Source organism: Myotis yumanensis, unplaced genomic scaffold (assembly GCF_028538775.1).
Source record: "Myotis yumanensis isolate MYYU_CA2020_CCGP unplaced genomic scaffold, mMyoYum1.0.hap1 SCAF_3, whole genome shotgun sequence".
In the NCBI taxonomy this organism is placed as follows: domain Eukaryota; kingdom Metazoa; phylum Chordata; class Mammalia; order Chiroptera; family Vespertilionidae; genus Myotis; species Myotis yumanensis.
The window spans coordinates 129,929,732-129,949,497 of NW_027223754.1; the positions used below are offsets into that span (position 1 = coordinate 129,929,732).

Sequence of the window (19,766 nt, forward strand, 5' to 3'; positions counted from 1 at the left end):
GCTAATTCCAAGATGATAATCAGTACATAAGTATAATAAAGATACTTATTATTAACAAAAAAAGGTGGATTCTCTTCTAATGGAATTATCAGGATTTTTTTATTATTAATAAATGTGTTGATGTTCACCTTTAGCTCTTTGGTATGTCGATCAACAATCTGTTGAACATTGAGATTCGCCTCTTTCTGAGAAGTTGCAGAAATAATACGTTCTTCAGCCGCTGCTGTCATTTCCGCTCTGAGTTCCAAAAGTGCTCGACTAAGTGCCTAAAATTATAACAGATATATCGCTTTTTTTTGAAAATCTGATATTTTATATGAGCAATATATAATACTAAATATAAGTAGGCTTTATTACTTTCAACTATTATCCTAAAATGTTTAAGCAAACACAATCACAAACTAATAACCCAACTTTTTCAAATAAATTTCCTTTAGTAACTGAATTCAATTATTTTGAAATTGAGTATGAGAGTTCAAAATCTTAACATTAATAAGTTTGGGAACATATCATTAAATCAGGAAACTTTTATTATAAAAAACAGGTATGTTTTGGTTTCAAATATCTAAATTTAGGTATTTATCCAAATTACTCAAGACATACTTCCATATGAAATTAATTGAAGTACATTAGGAAAGTTATAAGATTAAAAAAGGGCTTAGAATTTGCCAATAAATTTCTTGAGCTAGCACAGAAAAACAACAGTAACTTCTAAGACATTTGAGTATATCAAATCTGATAAATTAAAAAACTAATAAATCAGATAACCCAGTGACCAACCTCTTTTCATAAAAGTATCTCTGTAACCTTCTTCTTTAGCCTTTCTTATTCACTGTCATATCCCCCGACTAATCCCCAAATTTTTCAAAATTGTTCAGTTATTCAAATTGTTCAAAATAGCCTCACAGTAGCATAAAATCCCAGTAGAAAAGGAAAGGAAATAATGGAATAAGATCTTCTCTTATTTTCTACAGATAACCCACAAATCAGGCTGTTTAAAACAATTATCTTAAAAAACCCTACTTCGCAGCATAAAATGAGGCTCAAACTCTTTCCTATAACAGAGAGATAGCATCATCTCTTACAACTCTACTCTAAAAACAATCTCTTACAACTCTACTCTAAAAACAATCTACCACATGTATTTCCTGAATGTTGACAATGTTCTGTTATTACTTACTTTTTGTTGTTTCTCTTTAAGGGATAATTGGCTCTTTAACCTTTCCACTAGATTTTTCATTGTCCTTGTTGGAGCTCTTGAATTTGCTTCTTTTTGAGCCTGAAGTTCAGATTTTAAACTCTGTAACTCATTTTGGGACTGGGCCAGAAGGCACCTTAAATCCTCTACTTGTGCTTTCACTTTTTTCACTTCAGCTGCATGATTTTCTTGGAGCCTAATATCAGCAAACATATGTATTCAGTAAAGTGGTTGCTACAATTAACACTTTGATTGACAAAAAATTTATATAAAAGCAAATGTTTGTCCTAAATATTCTTACAACCTAATCTTTTTAAAAATATATATATTTTATTGATTTTTCACAGAGAGGAAGGAAGAGGGACAGAGAGTTAGAAACATCGACGAAAGAGAAACATCCATTAGCCACCTCCCACACACTCCCCACTGGGGATGTGCCTGCAACCAAGGCACATGCCCCCGACCGGAATCGAACCTGGGACCCTTAAGTCCTTAGGCTGACACTCTATCCACTGAGCCAAACCGGTCAGAGCACAACCTAATCTTTTTAAAATATATATATTTTTATTGATTTCAGAGAGGAAGGAAAAGGAGAGATAGAAACATCAATGATGAGAGAGAATCATTGATCGGCTGTCTTCTGCACACCCCCCACTGGGTATCCAGCCTGCAACCCAGGCATGTGCCCTTGACCGGAATCGAACCTGGGACCCTTCAGTCCACAGGCGGATGCTCTATCCACTGAGCCAAACCGGCTAGGGCATTACAATCTATTCTTAATTCAAATCTCAAATAGATACAATTTTTTAAATTGTTTTAAAATATTTTTTATTGATTTCAGAGAATAAGAGAGAAAAGAAAGAAAGAAAGAGAGAGAGAGAGAGAAAGAAACAAATAAACATCAATGATGAGAGAGAATCATTGATCGGCTGCCCCCTGTACGTCCCTCCCTGGGGATCAGGAGATCGAGCACACAACTCGGGCATGTGCCCTGCCCAAAAATCGAACTGTGACCTCCTGGTTGGCACTCAACTATTGAACCACATTGACTGGGGCCAAATAAATACAATTCTTTATTCCACTTGACCACTCTTAAACTTATCATACTTGTTCTTTCTAGTTTCTGTCTACTATTTTTGGTAATGATTGCATCAAGCAATTTTGTGGCTCTAGACCAGTGGTTCTCAACCTTCCTAATGCCGCGACCCTTTAATACAGTTCTTCATGTTGTGGTGACCCCCAATTTCATTGTTACAAATTGAACATAATTAAAGCATAGTGATTAATCACAAAAACAATATGTAATTATATATGTGTTTTCCCATGGTCTTAGGCGAGCCCTGTGTCGTTTGACCCCCAAAGGGGTCGCGACCCACAGGTTGAGAACCGCTGCTCTAGACACATAATACAGAAAATGAACATACAGCACTTTAAATACCATGTGCCAGGCAAGATGTGACTTTCCTCTTATCAAGGTTTCTCGATCACGGCACTATTAACTGTTTGAATAATTCTTTATGAACTGTCCTCTGCATTGATGGCAAGGTGTTTAATAGCATCCTTTGCTTCTACACACTAGGTGCCAATAGCACCTCCTAGTTGTGACAATGGAAAATGTCTCCAGACATTACCAATGTCCCCGGAGGAAGGAGGACAGCAATAATTACCTCAGTTGAGAACCACTGCCCTATATTGTCATTTCTCAAAGACAAAATGTACACTTTCACAGAAATTACATGTATTATTGTTTATGGTTCCAAAGTCACCAGTATTACATCTATAATACCTATATCTATAGACATGGAAATAGATGCTATCAGCAGACTTAGTTAACGTGATTAATCCTATTGTTCATTCATCATTAGTAAGTCATACTAAATTACATCCAGTTCACTTTGCATTTAAACACTGCATTAATAGTGTCAGCAATATGGGGACACAAATAAATTAAGCTTTGACCAAAGAGAAGATTGTATTAAATTATGAACAAGTGTTAAACACTCTGAGACTTGTTGTTTTCAGCAGAAAAACTTGTCACTTTAATCATCAAATTGTGAAACTATAAGATTTTACTTAAGAAAACACAAGAATCTGTAATTTTCTATACACTTCTAAGACATTAAAATATGCATACTGTGGACAAAAAAGGGATACTGTAATAAGTCTAATGGAAAATAACCTCAGGATGCTTTGATTATAAATTCTTAACTGAGCAGGTCATGGTAGGTAGCCATGCTCCAGACTTTAACTTCTTTAGTAAAAGGTTTATCTTTGCTCCAAGCGAGCTCTGCCCATTGTTTTTGTACATCTAGGTTAACACACCTTTGAAATGCCTATTTTTTTAGACCCCTGGAAGAGAGCACACAATCTTGTTAATTATTCCGTAATCCCTGCCTTGCTTTCTCCCACCTTCATGTAATCTTCCTTGCCGCTCTTTCCTTAATTCCAAATGCCAAAAAGAAACTGCAAACTGTCCTGGGAAGCATTGTTCTATCTATAGAGATCTTGCTTCCAGGCATATGTTCGGTTCAAATTAAACTCTAATAAACTCTTACAAAATTTTTCTACAGATTTTAATGTTCTCTGTCAATAATACCAATTTGCACATAGAGGATAAAAGTATAATTTTACACTAAAATGACATGACTAAAAAAACTAACTCAAGTATTTCAACTGGCAAAAGAAATTATATATTCAAGGTAATTTCAAAAGATGATTATTTTCTGTACCCAGGGATTGGGTTAAAAAGCAGAAGCAACTTTATACTCTAAACCATGACAGAGACTTACTTTATCAAATAACATCTCAATTATAAAATTTAATAGAATGGGGAAAATTTGATTTAATGGACACCATATGCTATTGCTAATTCTCTTTTAGAGAATAATCTCCTTAAAGTGGTAGCTTCTTACTAAAGCAAAAATAATGTTTATTCTGTTAGACGCATCTTGGATAAGTGAGTCAAAAAGGTTCTAGTAAGAGTTTCAGAGCTGGAATGCAATTATAAGTTGTTCAGCTTTCTCATTTATTCGGATAAGAAATCAAGGTGCAGAGAGTTAGTTCTACAATGATTATAAAATATATAACTATAAACCTATTTTAGGTTTAAAAATCTATATTCTGATAAATTAATTGAGCAATGTTTAAAATCTCTAGTGCAGAGAATGAATGCTGTGAACCCTCTACTGTCACTATAATAAAAAAAATAGTTAATTTTTTCATACAACAAATATTTACTGAACCTCTATTGTGTGCCAGGAACTGTTATAGGCATATAACAAAAATTTATGTTTGTTACTTTACAATTTTGAAATTACTTTCTTATACAAGAACATCTGGCCTTCAAATAATCATCCTGAAGGAACCAGGTTAAATATTGTCATTTCCATATTACAGATGATGAAACAGAAGCGTAGAGGTTAAAAACAAGATTCTGGACAAGATTCTGGGTTGGTGCTTGAAACTAGACTCACTAGATTCAAATTTTGACTTTTCCTCCTGCTCCCAGGCCTGTAACTGAGCCTCCCTGTGGCCTAGTTTCCTATGTGAAGAATGGGGAGAATATGACCTATGTCATAAGTTCCCTGAGGATAAAACAAGATAATATACATAAAGTTTTCAGAACAGTGCACATAGAAAACAGGTTTATCCTCATTATATCATTATTACTATTTCCCTATTGTTATAATACATTTCTAAGGCTTACCGTAATTTGGTATTTTCAAAATCTTTGATTTTTAACTCAGTGATTTCTTTTTGTCTCTCCAATTCTTGAGACACTTTTTTTAGTTTTATCAAAAGTGAAGCAAGAGAGTCATCTTGTTCTGCTACTGTCTGTTCCATCTCAGCCAAACGAATAAAATGCTTGTTGGTAGGAACTGGAGTAGGAGACTGCTTTAGTAAATCCTATGAAATGTGAATAAATTAACTATAAACATGCATAATTCAATGCAATGCTTATTCCATAATTTTAATGTATTCCTCAAATAATCAAAAATAATATCTAATCTAAAATTTAATAAGCAATGAAAGCTTAAAGAAAACAGTTAATAGAGATCGGGTTCTTTGTATTCCCAGTATCTAGCGAAGTCCCTACATGTAGTGAAGTATCAAGAAAAATGGATTGAATTAATGAGTTAAGGTTCAAGGATGATAAGGTTTGTATATTAGGAGATGAAAGATCATTTCACACATACAGAAGACAAGATCAGCACCAAGTATAAGCTGAATTCAGAACATGAAAATCAGTTATAATGAACAAAATTTGAAAACAAAAACAAAAACTGAGGTCAGATCATGGAAGGCTTTTAGTACATGGCTACAGAATTTAAACAAGATTTTATAAGCATCAGTCTAGGGAGAAGAATGACCAGAGTTGTGTTTTCAGAAGATTATTCTGGCAAAAAATAAAAAATGGGGTGGCTTCTACTCCCTCACCCGCCCCCCAAAAAAAAGAGAGCTAAATTTTCAAGTATACAATCTCAAAAATCTGTAAAGAAGAGAACGAAGTTCTTAGACTCTTACCCAAGCTGTTTGTTTGAATTTATTGAGTGAACTATCAGCCTGTAGTTCTAATTTATGATGAAGAATATGAAGATCTTCTTCATGTTTCTTAACAATTTCTCTTTGCTCCTGTTTTATAGAAAATCAAAACTATATCTTAAATAGTGATTTAAATAAATTCACATTAGAATCTTAAATATCTGTTATCTTTAATCTTTTAAAATCCCTGAGACAGGGAAGGAACAATATCTGCATGCATATATTTACAATAGTATGCATTTTCACTAGTACACACTACAAGTTGACAAGTCCAGCCTTGGATCATAATTTAATCTTAATATTAGAATAATATGTACCTATCATCTTTTAACTTATTTCTAGAAAAATTTTTACGTTTTAAATGCAGATTTCCCCTGTCCACCACCACCAAAGTTCTAGCAAATCTGATTTCACTTACTACTACTAGTGAGACAGATTTCTAACTTTCTGACCTATAAACTCAACTGGTATTTTTCAATATCATAAACTCAGCTGGTATTTTTCATTATCATGGTTTCTCTGTGACAGCTATTCCTGATTTAGTCAATCCACATGGGAAAGATTCACATATATAAACTGCCAGTTTTTCTGACAGATCTATAATCTCATCACATGAAAGTGATAATTCCTAAATAGAATCATTTGAAAGGCAAGAAATGCACTACCACTTCAGGGCAGAATAATATTTGCATTAGATAGATGGGTACGTAGGTAGATAGATAGATAGATAGATAGATAGATAGATAGATAGATTAAACAAACAAACAAACAAATAAATTACCTCTCTGGCTTTTTCCAGAAGACGCTGATACTTCTTTAACATGTCTTCCTTCTGATTCAGCCTTGCTTGCATGTTTGCAATAGTCTGCTGAGCAATTTTCAATGTGTGATACAACTGTGGTTCTACCTCCTTTCTGCCTAGTTCAGCTATAAGCTTTTCTCGTTCTGCGGTGGCAGGTAAACGAAGCCTGAGTTCGTTGATTACTCTGTCTCTTGACAAAATATTTTGCTCTGCTAACCGTAAAGCAGATTCTTTTTCTTTTAGCTTCTGCAATGATCAAATCATATTATTAAAGTATATTTTTTATTTTAAAATGTTTCATCTGAACTTTAAATTAGTTACAAGTTTAGAGAGGAGTTTCCCTTTATTTTTCACAACATACTTAAAATAGCCAAAAGATGTTAATAAAGTTAAACTGATATTTTTATGTGACAGCTAAGTTATCTGGATGCATATTTTATTTGTAAGACTATTGCATGTGTTAAGAAACAATTATTATGAAAATAAAATCTAAGGTACTTTATTTAGATGTTATAGTTTTAGAACTAGAAATGTGAAGTGGTGCTAAATTTGGAAAAAAACTGTAATAAATTGTTCCTCTGACTTAAGCCCATTGATTATCAAAGCACTAGAAGAGTAATTCATACATCAGCTGGGTATAAAAATTGGAACTTTACTGGCTCAAGTCAATAAATCACTATTATAAAATCTGTGGTTTATGAAAACAAAATAGAAAAAAAAAGTGTTGCCTATTCAAGAGGATTAAGGCAGATATTTTAAATGTAGTAACTCAATGAAAATTCACATAAATGATAAATCTTACAATTACTGAAGAAAATCTAAGTGTCCTCACTTGACTAAAAATATACAATTTTACTAGCAAAATTATTTTTAAATGTATTTACAATTAATAGATTTAGATGTAAACTAAGATGAAAATCATATTCAGTTTAAATTACTTTCCATATAATTAAATAAAGAAGATATTTGATCCTCTTAATCAAGTTGTAGGCCTAGATGAGTGGTTCTCAACCTTCCTAATTTCGCGACCCTTTAATACAGTTCTTCATGTTGTGGTGACCCCCAACCATAAAATTATTTTTGTTGCTACTTCATAACTATAATTTTGCTACTGTTATGAATTGTAATGTAAATATCTGATATGCAGGATGTGTTTTCATTGTTACAAATTGAACATAATTAAAGCATAATGATTAATCACAAAAACAATATGTAATTATATATGTGTTTTCCTATGGTCTTAGGCGACCCCTATTAAAGGGTCGTTTGACCCCCAAAGGGTCGCGACCCACAGGTTGAGAACCGCTGGCCTAGATTAAAGAAACAAGTATTAATTTCTAGCTCTCCTTCAAACCCTTTAACCACCCAGAAAAGGAATTAACTGAAACTGATTCAGAGTATACAACATACACTTCAAATAAACAAGGCTGAAAACAATTCTTGATCATACAAAAGAAGGTAATATATTGCTCATAAAACTACAATCAAATGTTCTTTTTGTTTCAATACAACTATTAGTGTGCCCCAAAGTAACAAGTAGTAATTAAATGAATAATTAATCCTAATTAGCCATATCTGTTTTTCTTTATTGCCTAATACAAGCATTATGGGAGAGTAGAAAAGGAGGGTAAAACTAGCAACAGATTCATCCTTCTATACATTGACCTCATTAAAATATATTACGCATTTAAAAAATTCTACATACCCAATAATATACTAATCAAAATGCAAATTTTTCTAATTACCTCCTCTAGTGATTTACAAGTTGCCCGTGTTTCTAGAATTATTCGAACATTCTCCTTAATTTTTCTTAGAGCAATCTCAAGTTGATTTGGAAGGGGCAAGCTCGGGTCTGGCATTGATCCTATAACATCTTCAAACTATTAAAAATAGCATTAAAAAAAAAAACAACAGTTGTAGCATTGAAGGAAAGAACATTCATTTTTACAACTATATGACAAGACATGGTTAAAGCCCACTTATATTTGAAATATAAAAAGATAGCAAGTTAAAATTCCATCTCTGACATTAGAAAACATTACTATGGCTAACATTATAGGCCATGCTACAGAGTAGCAAATAGGATTAATCACTCAGACCTTTTGTGCTGCATTTAGTATTTCATTTTGCTGACGGTCAAAGATGTCTAGTTGACGTTCCAGCTCAACTTCTCTTTGATCCCAGGCCATTTCCCTTTCTTCATGAAACTGAAAAAAGATATTTTGCATCAGACATACATAGAAACACTCACCAAGCAAACAACAGAAATTTTTACATACATTTTCTTATTTAATTCTCACAACAACCCTTTGAGGTCACTACTATTATTTTATGGGGAAAGGAAGTAAACTCAAGAGAGGTAAAGTACCTTTCCATCAAAGAGATAGGCAGATATGGAGTCAGGATTTTAATCCATCCATGCATTCATCTATTCATCCATCTATCCACCTATCTATCCAAAATATATTTAATGACATGTACTATATGACAATCACTATTCTAGGAGATGCAAGCATAACAGTAAAAAAAGCCAAGTCCCGCAGGCCCTCACCCCAGCTGGCCCCGCCCCTGATCAGCCTCTCCCACCCCCATGGAGGGCGGGGCGCTGGCCAACCCCCCATGGCCCCTCCCCCTGACCAGCCCCACTCCCAATCAGCCTGCAGTCCCCTGGCCAGCCCCGCCCACCCCATTCAGGGATGGGGCTGGCCAGCCAACTTCCTGCAGCCCCTCTCCCCCATCTGGCCACACCCCAGATTGGCCCTGACTCCGATCAGGGTCAGGGCCGGCTGGCCAACCACCCATGGCCCCTCCCCCAGGCCACTGGCCCCCGAACAGCCCCCCACCCCATTCAAGGGCAGGCTGGCCGGCCCACTGCCCCTCCTCATGGCCTGCCCCACCCCCGATCAGCCCCCAACACCCCAATTGGCCCACAGCCTCTCCCTCCAGCCAGCTCCACCTCCAATCGGCCCCCCCACACCAATCGAGGGTAGGGCTAGCTGGCCAACCTTCCAGGGGCCCTACCCTGGCTGCTGACCTTCGATTGGCCCCCCACACCAATTGGGGTGGGGCCCACCAGCCAACCATCCACGGCCCCTCCCCCCAGCAGGCCTGGCCCTGATTGCGCCCTGATCCACCCCGATTGGGACCAGGCCAGCTGAACCACCCCCCCCCCCCCACCTGTGTATGAATTCGTGTACTGGGCTTCTAGTTTCATAGTTTCAACATAAATATGCATTTGTATAATGGTTTAGAAAACAGAAATTAGAATATTTTATACCATAATAATGGAAGCTAAATTCAAGTCAGAGAGTGATGTAGTCACTTATACAATGTTCTTTTTTTTAAAAAAAAAAAAATATTTTATTGATTTTTTTACAGTGTGGAAGGGAGAGGGATAGAGAGTTAGAAACATCAATGAGAGAGAAACATCAATCAGCTGCCTCCTGCACACTCCCCACTGGGGATGTGCCCGCAACCAACGTACATGCCCTTGACCGGAATCGAACCTGGGACCCTTGAGTCCGCAGGCCGATGCTCTATCCACTGAGCCAAACCGGTTAGGTTTGTTCTTATGTTTAAAATCTTAGCAACAGCCCCACTGGTGTTGCTTAGTGGTTGAGCATCGACCTATGAATTAGGAGGCCATGGTTTGATTCCCGGTCAGAGCACATGCCCAGGGTTGTTGGAGGCAGCCAATTCTCGCTCATCATTGATATTTCTATCTCTCCCTTCCTCTCTGAAATCAATAAAAAAATATTTTTAAAAATAAAATTTTAGCAACAAAACATCAAAATAAATATAAAATGAAACCTTGTTTTGCTGTACAATTTCTTCCTCCAGACTGCTGATTGTATGCTCATATTCAGAAATTATATTATTCAAATATTTTATTTCTTCTTTATCCTTGACTAATTCTCGATTTAATTTAAGCTCTTGAAGACGGAGTTCTTCTATTTTCATATGCCAACTAATTACCTAAAGATTTATAAATTATACATACAAATGTCAATGCTATATAAATAAGTATTTCTCCATATCCTAATGATTTTAATTCAAATTAATAGACACTATCCTATCTAATAAAAGAGAAACATGGTAATTAGCCGTACCTCCGCTACCCTTCCCATTGGCTAATCAGCATATCCTTATGCAAATTAACTGCCAGGCAAGATGGCAGCCAGCAGCCAGACAGCTGACGCGAACAGGGAGGCTTGCTTGCTCCAGTGACGGAGGAAGCCAGGTTCCCCGCCTGCTGCTGCCGGCCTCTGAGCTTGCAGTTTGAAACATTGTTACAAATACAGAAGCTAAACAAAACCCCAGAAACCTGCTTTAGTCAGCCGGGCTTCAGCCAGCAGGATTGCAACATTGTTTCAAATACAGAAGGTAAACAAAGGCCAGAAACCTGCTTTCAGCAGCAGAGGCCTCATAGCTGGAGCCAGGCCTCAGAGCTAAAGCTGGCCCAGAATTAAAAAAAAAGAAAAAAGGAGCGGTTGGGAGCTTCAGTCACCCGCCAGCCTGAAAACGGCCCTCAGCCCCTCACCCAGACTGGCCAGGCACCCCAGTGGGGACCCCCACCATGAAGGGGGTGTGACCAGATGCAAACAGCCATCATCCTCTCACCCAGGCTGGCCAGGCACCCCAGTGGGGACCCCCACCCTGATCTGGGACACCCTTCAGGGCAAACCAGCCAGCCCCCACCCGTGAAGCAGGCCTCTGTCCTATATAGTAAAAGGGAAATATGCCTCCCAGCACCGGGATCAGCGGAGCCGCGAGGCTTCCTGGCACCGGGATCAGCGTGACAGCGGGCAGTGCCCAAACCCCCTGATCACCCTGTGGCTCTGTGTGTGACAGGGGGCGGGGCCACAACCTCCCTATCCACCCTGTTCTGTTCATGACAGGGGAAGGCACCCCAACACCCTGATCAGCCCTGCTCTGTGCCTGATAGGGGGGAGCTTCCCAAACCCCTGATCGCCCTGGGGCTCTGTGTGTGACAGGGTGCAGCGCCCCAACCCCCGATCAGCCCTGCGGTTCTGTGTGTGACAAAGTGCGGCGCCCCAACCTCCCCCCGCCACGGGCCCTGCTCTGTGTGTGACGGGGTAGAGCTATAACCTCCCCATTGGCCCTGCCCTGAGTGTGACAGGGTGCGGCGCCCCACCTCCTGATCCGCCCTGCTCTGTGGGTGATAGAAGGCGGCACCCCAACCCCATGATCCACCCTGCTCTGTGCGTGACAGGGTACGGAGCCCCAACCCCCCTGATCCGCCCTGCTGTGTGTGTGACAGGGGGCGGTGCCCCAACCCCCCAATCGGCCCTGCTCTGGGCCCGACCAGGGGCTGCACCTAGGGATTGGGCCTGCCCTTTGCCACCCGGAAGCAGGCCTAAGCCAGCAGGTCGTTATCTCCCGAGGGGTCCCAGACTGCGAGAGGGCACAGGCTGGGCTATGGGACCCCCCTTCCCCCCGAGTGCACAAATTTTTGTGCACCGGGCCTCTAGTAATAAAATAAAATATAAAATTATTTTGGTGTCCCCCAAAAATGTATATGCACTTTAACAGCTGATAGCTCAATTTTGAAAATGAAATGTATTTTAATAAACAATGCCTTTATAATGATTCAAAGTATGTGTATACATTTTTGGGCCACCCTATATTTCTAGCCTAAAGAATAAATTTAATTGCAAGATAATTATTTTTCACTTAACTGCTTCAAAAATGGTTAAAACAAAATTATATTAAAAATATATGCAGGCCTACTCCTTGTAAATTTTAAACAAATAATAATTACAAAGAATATAATTGAATTGATAAGCACTATAATGTTTAAAAATTATAATTAGTATTTTATTAATATATAAAGTCCTTAAGAGTATTTAAAATTCTGTTATTTTAAAACCTAAGTACTTCTACTAAAACCATTGCTTAGAAGAATCTCATTTAATTTTTACAAACAGACATTCAAATAGGCAAAACCCTTAATTTATAAATTCTAAATAAATTAAAATATATTTTAAATTTTTCTCATATAGGTACATATTAAGAACTTAAAATTATGTAACTCTTCTGGAAATACTTAAGTTAAAAATCACTGTTTTACCTTTTGGGCTCCCCGGGCATCCTTTAAAGTGCTTACTAACTCTTCTAACCCCTTTAACTTTAATTCCATCTCCATTGTTTTGTTCTCCATATTTCTATGTTCTTGTAGAGAATTTTTCATTTCTTGCATTATCTTCAGTTTGTCATTTTGTAACTGAATCATTGTCTTAGAGAACTTCTCCTGCTGTGCCAAGGGCAAAGCTCCACTGAACTGGCGACGCAGGGACTGAATTGTTTGGCGCAGATGTTTTGCTCTGTTTCTCCCCTCCAAACGGGCATAATAGAGAGCCTGTTCCTTTTCATCCAGTTTCTGTTCTAAACGCAAATTATAGGCCTCCATCTTCTGCAGTTTTGATGTGACTGATTCCAACTTACCAAGAGCAGTAACCTCACTAATTTGAAGAGAGACAAGGTGTTGGTGCAACTTGGCAATTAGTGCCTTTTCGTCCGACTGTGCCTAATATAAAAAATACATATATTTGTTCCAAGTTTCAAGTTTTTCCTATGAAATTTATCATGAATTTAATATCAAAATTTACTAAACATTTAAAAGTGTGCTACATAAGATCCTATAAAAATCTAACCTTGGTTTAATACAAATTACCAAAAAATTAAAAAGCAAAAACAGCAGAAAAACAAAATCAAATATGTGTAAAATCCAAATCTGGCAACTGGCTAAGTAACAGTTGTGATATTACGGTGAATTTTTTTTAACTTCCATATGTAAACTATAATACTGATGTGGACAATGTTTTTCACTAATTATTAGTACTTGACAGATCTACTCAGGGATCCTCACACATTTCTTTTTCTTTTTTATTAATTCTTAAAAAAATAATGTGAGAATATGTGAAAAGCTATAAGAGAAAATATTGTTATGAAAGGCTTACTATTTCTCTTCACTGTCTTAACTCTGATCAGCAGTCAGCACAATGCATTTATAGGCATTTAAATGCTTTTCTGTATTATGGTTTTTCACATTAAGTTGTAACCTAATCAGACTATAATTAATAAGAATATGAGCCTCCTTGATATATTCTTTAGTTAAAACTATAAAAATCATCCCAATATCTAATGTGAATTTAGAAAAAAGAAAAAAATTTATATAGAAGAGCCAACGCTATGCATACCTGATAGTCTAACAGTTGCATTCTGATGGACTCTACTTCCTTTTCCCTGGACTGTTGTTGTACATTCAAAATTTCAACTTGCCTTTTGGCAATGTCAGAAATCTCTCTCAGTCTAGGAAGTAATATTTCAGAAACAATTAGGTACATTTTTTAAGGAAATAAATACCAGGATTTCAAATTTTTAGAGCCTTGGAAAAGCCATTAGATTCCATCATCTCTTCTTCATATAAAATGCTAAAGCAAAGTTTCCTAAGTTGTTTCATGAAACATAATGCCCTGAGAGGTTAACATATGTTTCATGGAAAAACTCCATTTTCAACACCCCTCCTCCCTTGAAAATTCATAATACACAGTATCGTATTATTAAATGTTTTGATAAGTTTAAAAGTGAAAAGTATCTGAAACTATACATATATAGCATTTTCCAAATGTATGTGGCCAATAAAAGGGGGGACTTTATGGTAATTTATTAGATTTCCTATATGACTACCATGAGAAGACTACACAGGTAAAGTAAAATGTATTTTACTGTAGGCTGAAATAATTTTAGTTCCATGTGACAGATAACTTAGGTTTCCTCATATTGATTAGAAGTTCTCAATAACAGTTCTATAAGTTTTGATTAATTAAAATATAATAATGAATTACAATACAATTAATTAAAATGAATAATATAAGTTTATTTCAAAAGGTAAGGTGCATGAGATGGAAGGAAGAATTAAAAAGAAGTATTCTTCACAGTGAAAATGGTTAGAAATGACTGATAGTCCCAAAAGGATATCAAAGCTCCAAAAAATGGTTATAACTACAAAAGGCCATAAGACCTTTTTCACTAATTATTTGTACTTGACAGATCAACTCAGGGATCCTTACACTTTTCTATTTATTTATTGATTGATTGATTGATTGAATTTATTGGGATGACACTGGTTAACAAAATTATATAGATTTCAGGTGTACAATTATGTAAGACATCATCTGTATGTTGTATTGTGTGTTCACCACCCCAACTGGGATCCTCACACTTTTCCACTGAAGTAATGCACGATTACAAAGGAGAGTGACTACATAGCATCTACCTGGCACATAGCATTTACACCTTACATATATTTTGTGTTCTAAGCAAATAAACTGATTCCACACATAAAATGAAAATAACAATGTTACTTCAGGGTTAGTAAGTGTAATTGTATGAGTTAACATCTGTTCAATACCTAGCACAGTATACATAGTAGATACCCAAAATGGAATCAAAATCTGAAATGTTTCATTATATTTTTACAGTAACCTTCTAAACAGATAAAAGACATACTATTTCTTCCTTAATAAAGTGAAAAAACTTAAGTTTAAATAAATTAATGGTCCTCCCCCAAAATATTTAATATTCAGAAGAACTACTTAATATTATTTACCCATATTCTTTTAAAAGGAAACCAGTATTAATCACCACTAAGAATATTAATCCTGTATCACTGTAATAAGGTTTCTTAAAAACAAATTAGAATAGACACATCTAATCAAATGACCAAAAAGTTACATGCACTCACTTTGACACTTCCACTTTTAGTTCCATTTCATTCTTCTCTAATTCTAGAATCCGTTGTCTATCAGCATCACTTACTGTCTTGCTCACACTACCAGCTAGTTCATCTCTTAACATCTGTTCCACCTTCTGTGCTTCCAAGTTTATTTTGGTAAGCTAAGAAAAAATAACAAAAAAATATTCAGATATATCGGCTTTTGAAGAGATTTTTCCTTTATTGTTATTTTTTAAATTTATCTTCATTGTTAAAAGTATTACAGATGCCTCTTTTCCCCCCATTGACCTCCTCCATCGTGCACCCACCACCACCCCAAGAAGGTTTTCCTTTTAATTTAGCTTTAGCATACTGCAGTCCTCTTTACTTTGCATTAGTCCAGATACTGAATTGAGTGTGAGGTATTAAGAATAGATTGAAAAGGGTAAAGAGGGAAAGAGTCAGAAACAAATTATGCAAACTCTGATTATATACCAACCCACACAAAGTCACTTATGTTAGGCAGCTCACAACCCAATGATATCAGAATTTCTGATATTCTTAATTTGCTAGGAATGCAGTACACTCATTATATTTTACTTTAATTATATAACCTATAAATAATCTAAATGAGTTAAAGTCTTAATATATATTTAGTGACAGTAAAATAAACAACACCATGCTTTAAAAATTATACTAATTCTCAAGGTAAAACAAATGTTACATGAATGCTACTTCATCATAAATTGCTGAATTTTTGTAAACTGTATTTATTGCCATCCACTTTAATTATTCTGAACATGTCAAATAAGTCTAAAACCTCGTATTAGAATATAAAGTCTCTGAGAGCATGGATTGCTGTTTGCGGTATTTTGTTTCCTGCTGTAACTCCAGCCCCTATGCAGTGTCTGGAATGAAATAGGCACTCAATAAATATTTGTTAAATGAATGGGTGGAAAGGCATTCCATTATTAAGCAAATAAACTTTTTTGCATATTAAATCTAATCATGTAATGCTAGTGAGAAATAAAAACTCATTCACAAAAATATTTGCTTTCTTTATAAACATTTAAAAACATCTTTTATTTTTATCCATTACATAAAACACAAGCACTATATGAATATGCTACTTCAGAGATACAAACAAACCTTACATAATACAATGTCTACCATGACTAATTCCTTATTTCCCAATTACATGATAAAAACGATAACATCGAACCTCAGCAAATTTGGTTTCCAATTCAAAATTACGTTCTTCCATTTGTTTTAATGAAGTCTTTATGTGTTCATACATTTTCTGAGAATGTTCAGCCCGCTGCCTTTCATTTAATTCCTTCATCTCTAGCATAGTGATTTTTTTTGAAATAGAAGCAATCTCACTGTTGGTTATTGATTTCTTTGTCTTATCCATGTTAGATTCATTTCCTGTATGCAACAATATTTAAGTTAATCTTATGTTGTTCTTATCAAAATTATATTCTAGATATTTTAGACATTATGTTCAAGGGATAACACAGATTATGACAGATCCAGATTCCAGTCATAGCTCTATTATTTTCTGTCTACCTGCTGCCTATCCCATTTAATCTCTCTGGAATTTACGTTCTTCATCATTCAAATGATAATAAAAACTATTCCTCGTCCTAACCGGTTTGGCTCAGGTGATAGAGAGAGCTTCAACCAAGGACTGAAAGGTCCCAGGTTAGATTCCAAAGAAGGGCACATACATTAGTTGCAGGTTCAATCCTTAGTCCTGGTTGGGGTGCTTGTGGGAGGAAACCAATTGATGTGTCTCTGCCATCAATGTTTCTTTCTCTGTCTCTCTCCCTCTCTCATACTCTCTAAAATCAATAGAAAAATATTCTCAAGTGAGCATTAATAAGAAAAAATTCCTCATGGGATTATTGAAATATAAAAGTTATACTGTAGATGGTGTCACAGGCAGAGAATCAAAAAAGGGAAAATACGTGTATTTTGTAAACTAAAAGGAGAAAAACTGTATAAGAAGCAACTCAATAAAACAATACTATTTTGTGAATATAAATGCAGTGACTTTATTTTAAAGTCTCATGGAGTCAAACTGAAAGTAAAATATGAAGCCATATGATTTAGGGATCTCACCAAATATCTTCTTTAACTATGAGTATTACTTGGCCTTTGTAAACATTGAATATCAAATATTTTAAATTATTGTATTGGTTATTAATCTCATCAATATTATAGATACATATATGCATATTTTTATATCTAAGATTATATAATACATATATGATATGGCTTGTCTTTGGACATAGAAGTCTGTGGTTAAATCAAATGAGAACAAAATAAAATAAAAATTACCATGAGAAGTCATCACATAGGATTACCATTAGTTACTTAGTTGTTTTCGAAAAGGAGAAAACTAATACTTTTGATTTGCATAACCCATATTCTACAGGAGGAAAAATAAACAAATTTGGTACAGTGTTTTATATTTTTGGAGAATCAACAATATATTCAGGGAAATCAATTATTTTAAGAAACTAAGCAGTAATTCATAACACTAATAATAAGCTTGAGTTTTAGAAATGAATTTGCACAAAGACATATATTAATAAAAAAAACTGTTTTGGTGTCTGCCTCAGTTTTTAAAAAGTACTTCATTTTGTTCTGTATGTATCTTTAAACATATGAATTTAGAATAGCTACTGTAAGCAGTGATCAAATAACTAACAGTAACAGTTACTGAAGAAGCTAAAAGTGTTAGTAAATCAGTCCAGGCAACCCTCAACACCATGAATGAAAGAAAAAAATGCTCTAAATATAAGTGTACTAAGAAAATAAAACCCCTTCATCATTCATTTCTGTGCTAAACTATGATAATGAAGAGAGGCAGATCACAGGGCTGCAGCAGATTAGCCATGTGTACATTCTTGTGTTTGGAGTTTTCTTAGAGAGAGGGGGTAGTCCACAACAACCCAACATCAACAAACTCCTGGATAATAAAACCTAATAAAGTGACACTTTTTAAAACAAAGATATAACAACAGAAATTAAGAAAAGCTTTTAAATTTCCATGACATTCAGGTTGAAACGGCCCCGGTGAGGTAGGGACGACCCCAGTGAGGTTGAAACGGCCCCCGTGAGGTAGGGACGACCCCAGTCAGGTCGAAACGGCCCCCGTGTGGTAGGGACAACCCCGGTCAGGTTGAAACAGCCCCGGTGTGGTAGGGACAACCCCGGTGAGGTTGAAACGGCCCCCGTGAGGTAGGGACGACCCCGGTGAGGTTGAAACGGCCCCCATGAGGTAGGGACGACCCTGGTCAGGTCGTAACGGCCCCGGTGTGGTAGGGACAACCCCGGTCAGGTTGAAACGGCCCTGGTGTGGTAGGGACAACCACGGTCAGGTTGAAACGGCCCCGGTGTGGTAGGGACGACCCCAGTGAGGTTGAAACAGCCCCCGTGAGGTAGGGACGACCCTGGTCAGGTCGAAACGGCCCCGGTGTGGTAGGGACAACCCCGGTCAGGTTGAAACAGCCCTGGTGTGGTAGGGACAACCCCGGTGAGGTTGAAACGGCCCCCGTGAGGTAGGGACGACCCTGGTCAGGTCGAAACGGCCCCGGTGAGGTAGGGACGACCCCGGTGAGGTTGAAACGGCCCCCGTGAGGTAGGGACGACCCCAGTCAGGTCGAAACGGCCCCCGTGTGGTAGGGACAACCCCGGTCAGGTTGAAACAGCCCCGGTGTGGTAGGGACAACCCCGGTGAGGTTGAAATGGCCCCCGTGAGGTAGGGACGACCCCGGTGAGGTTGAAACGGCCCCCGTGAGGTAGGGACGACCCTGGTCAGGTCGTAACGGCCCCGGTGTGGTAGGGACAACCCCGGTCAGGTTGAAACGGCCCCGGTGTGGTAGGGACAACCCCGGTCAGGTTGAAACGGCCCCGGTGTGGTAGGGACGACCCCGGTGATGTTGAAACGGCCCCCGTGAGGTAGGGACGACCCCGGTGAGGTTGAAACGGCCCCGGTGAGGTTGAAACGGCCCTGGTGAGGTTGAGACTACTCCAGTGAGGTTGGGACAAATAAAGGGGACCAGTATGGACTGATGAACAGGGGTAGATACAGAAGCAGAGCAACATTGAACAGAATGTTAAACTACAGTGGGAAGCCTGGGGAGGGTTGTGGGGGGGGATTAAGAGACCAACTGAAGGACTTATATGCATGCATATAAGATTAACCAATGGACACAAGACACGGGGCGGGGGGGGCGGGGGGTAGGGGCCGGGGGAATGTCAAGGGGGGGAAAAAAGAAGACATATGTAATACTCTTTGTAATACTTTAAGAAATAAAAATTATTATAAAAAAAAAAAAGAACAATATATATTTAAAAAAAAAAAAAAAAAATTTCCATGACATAAAGCCATGTATGGGAAAGATTAAGGTATTTGAAAACTAAGAAATTTCTAAAGATATTCAGACCTTATTAAAAAGAGATAGGGTAAAATAAAC

The 19,766-nt window shown here is 37.1% G+C and overlaps 1 protein-coding gene across 3 annotated transcripts in view; it reads right to left on the reverse strand.

Moving 5' to 3' along the window:
- The window catches only part of CEP290 (centrosomal protein 290), a 117,489-nt gene that overhangs the window by 38,008 nt on the left and 59,715 nt on the right, over positions 1-19,766 (reverse strand). For all 3 annotated transcript variants that reach the window (XM_070409595.1, XM_070409593.1, XM_070409594.1), the window contains exons 27-38: positions 16,502-16,707; positions 15,310-15,461; positions 13,763-13,874; positions 12,634-13,089; positions 10,353-10,517; positions 8,642-8,749; positions 8,288-8,422; positions 6,522-6,788; positions 5,723-5,830; positions 4,905-5,104; positions 1,181-1,394; positions 129-266 (exon numbers count right to left, since the gene is read on the reverse strand). In XM_070409595.1, the coding sequence (XP_070265696.1) occupies positions 129-266; positions 1,181-1,394; positions 4,905-5,104; positions 5,723-5,830; positions 6,522-6,788; positions 8,288-8,422; positions 8,642-8,749; positions 10,353-10,517; positions 12,634-13,089; positions 13,763-13,874; positions 15,310-15,461; positions 16,502-16,707 (2,261 nt within the window). The remainder of the gene's footprint in view (positions 1-128; positions 267-1,180; positions 1,395-4,904; positions 5,105-5,722; positions 5,831-6,521; positions 6,789-8,287; positions 8,423-8,641; positions 8,750-10,352; positions 10,518-12,633; positions 13,090-13,762; positions 13,875-15,309; positions 15,462-16,501; positions 16,708-19,766) is intronic.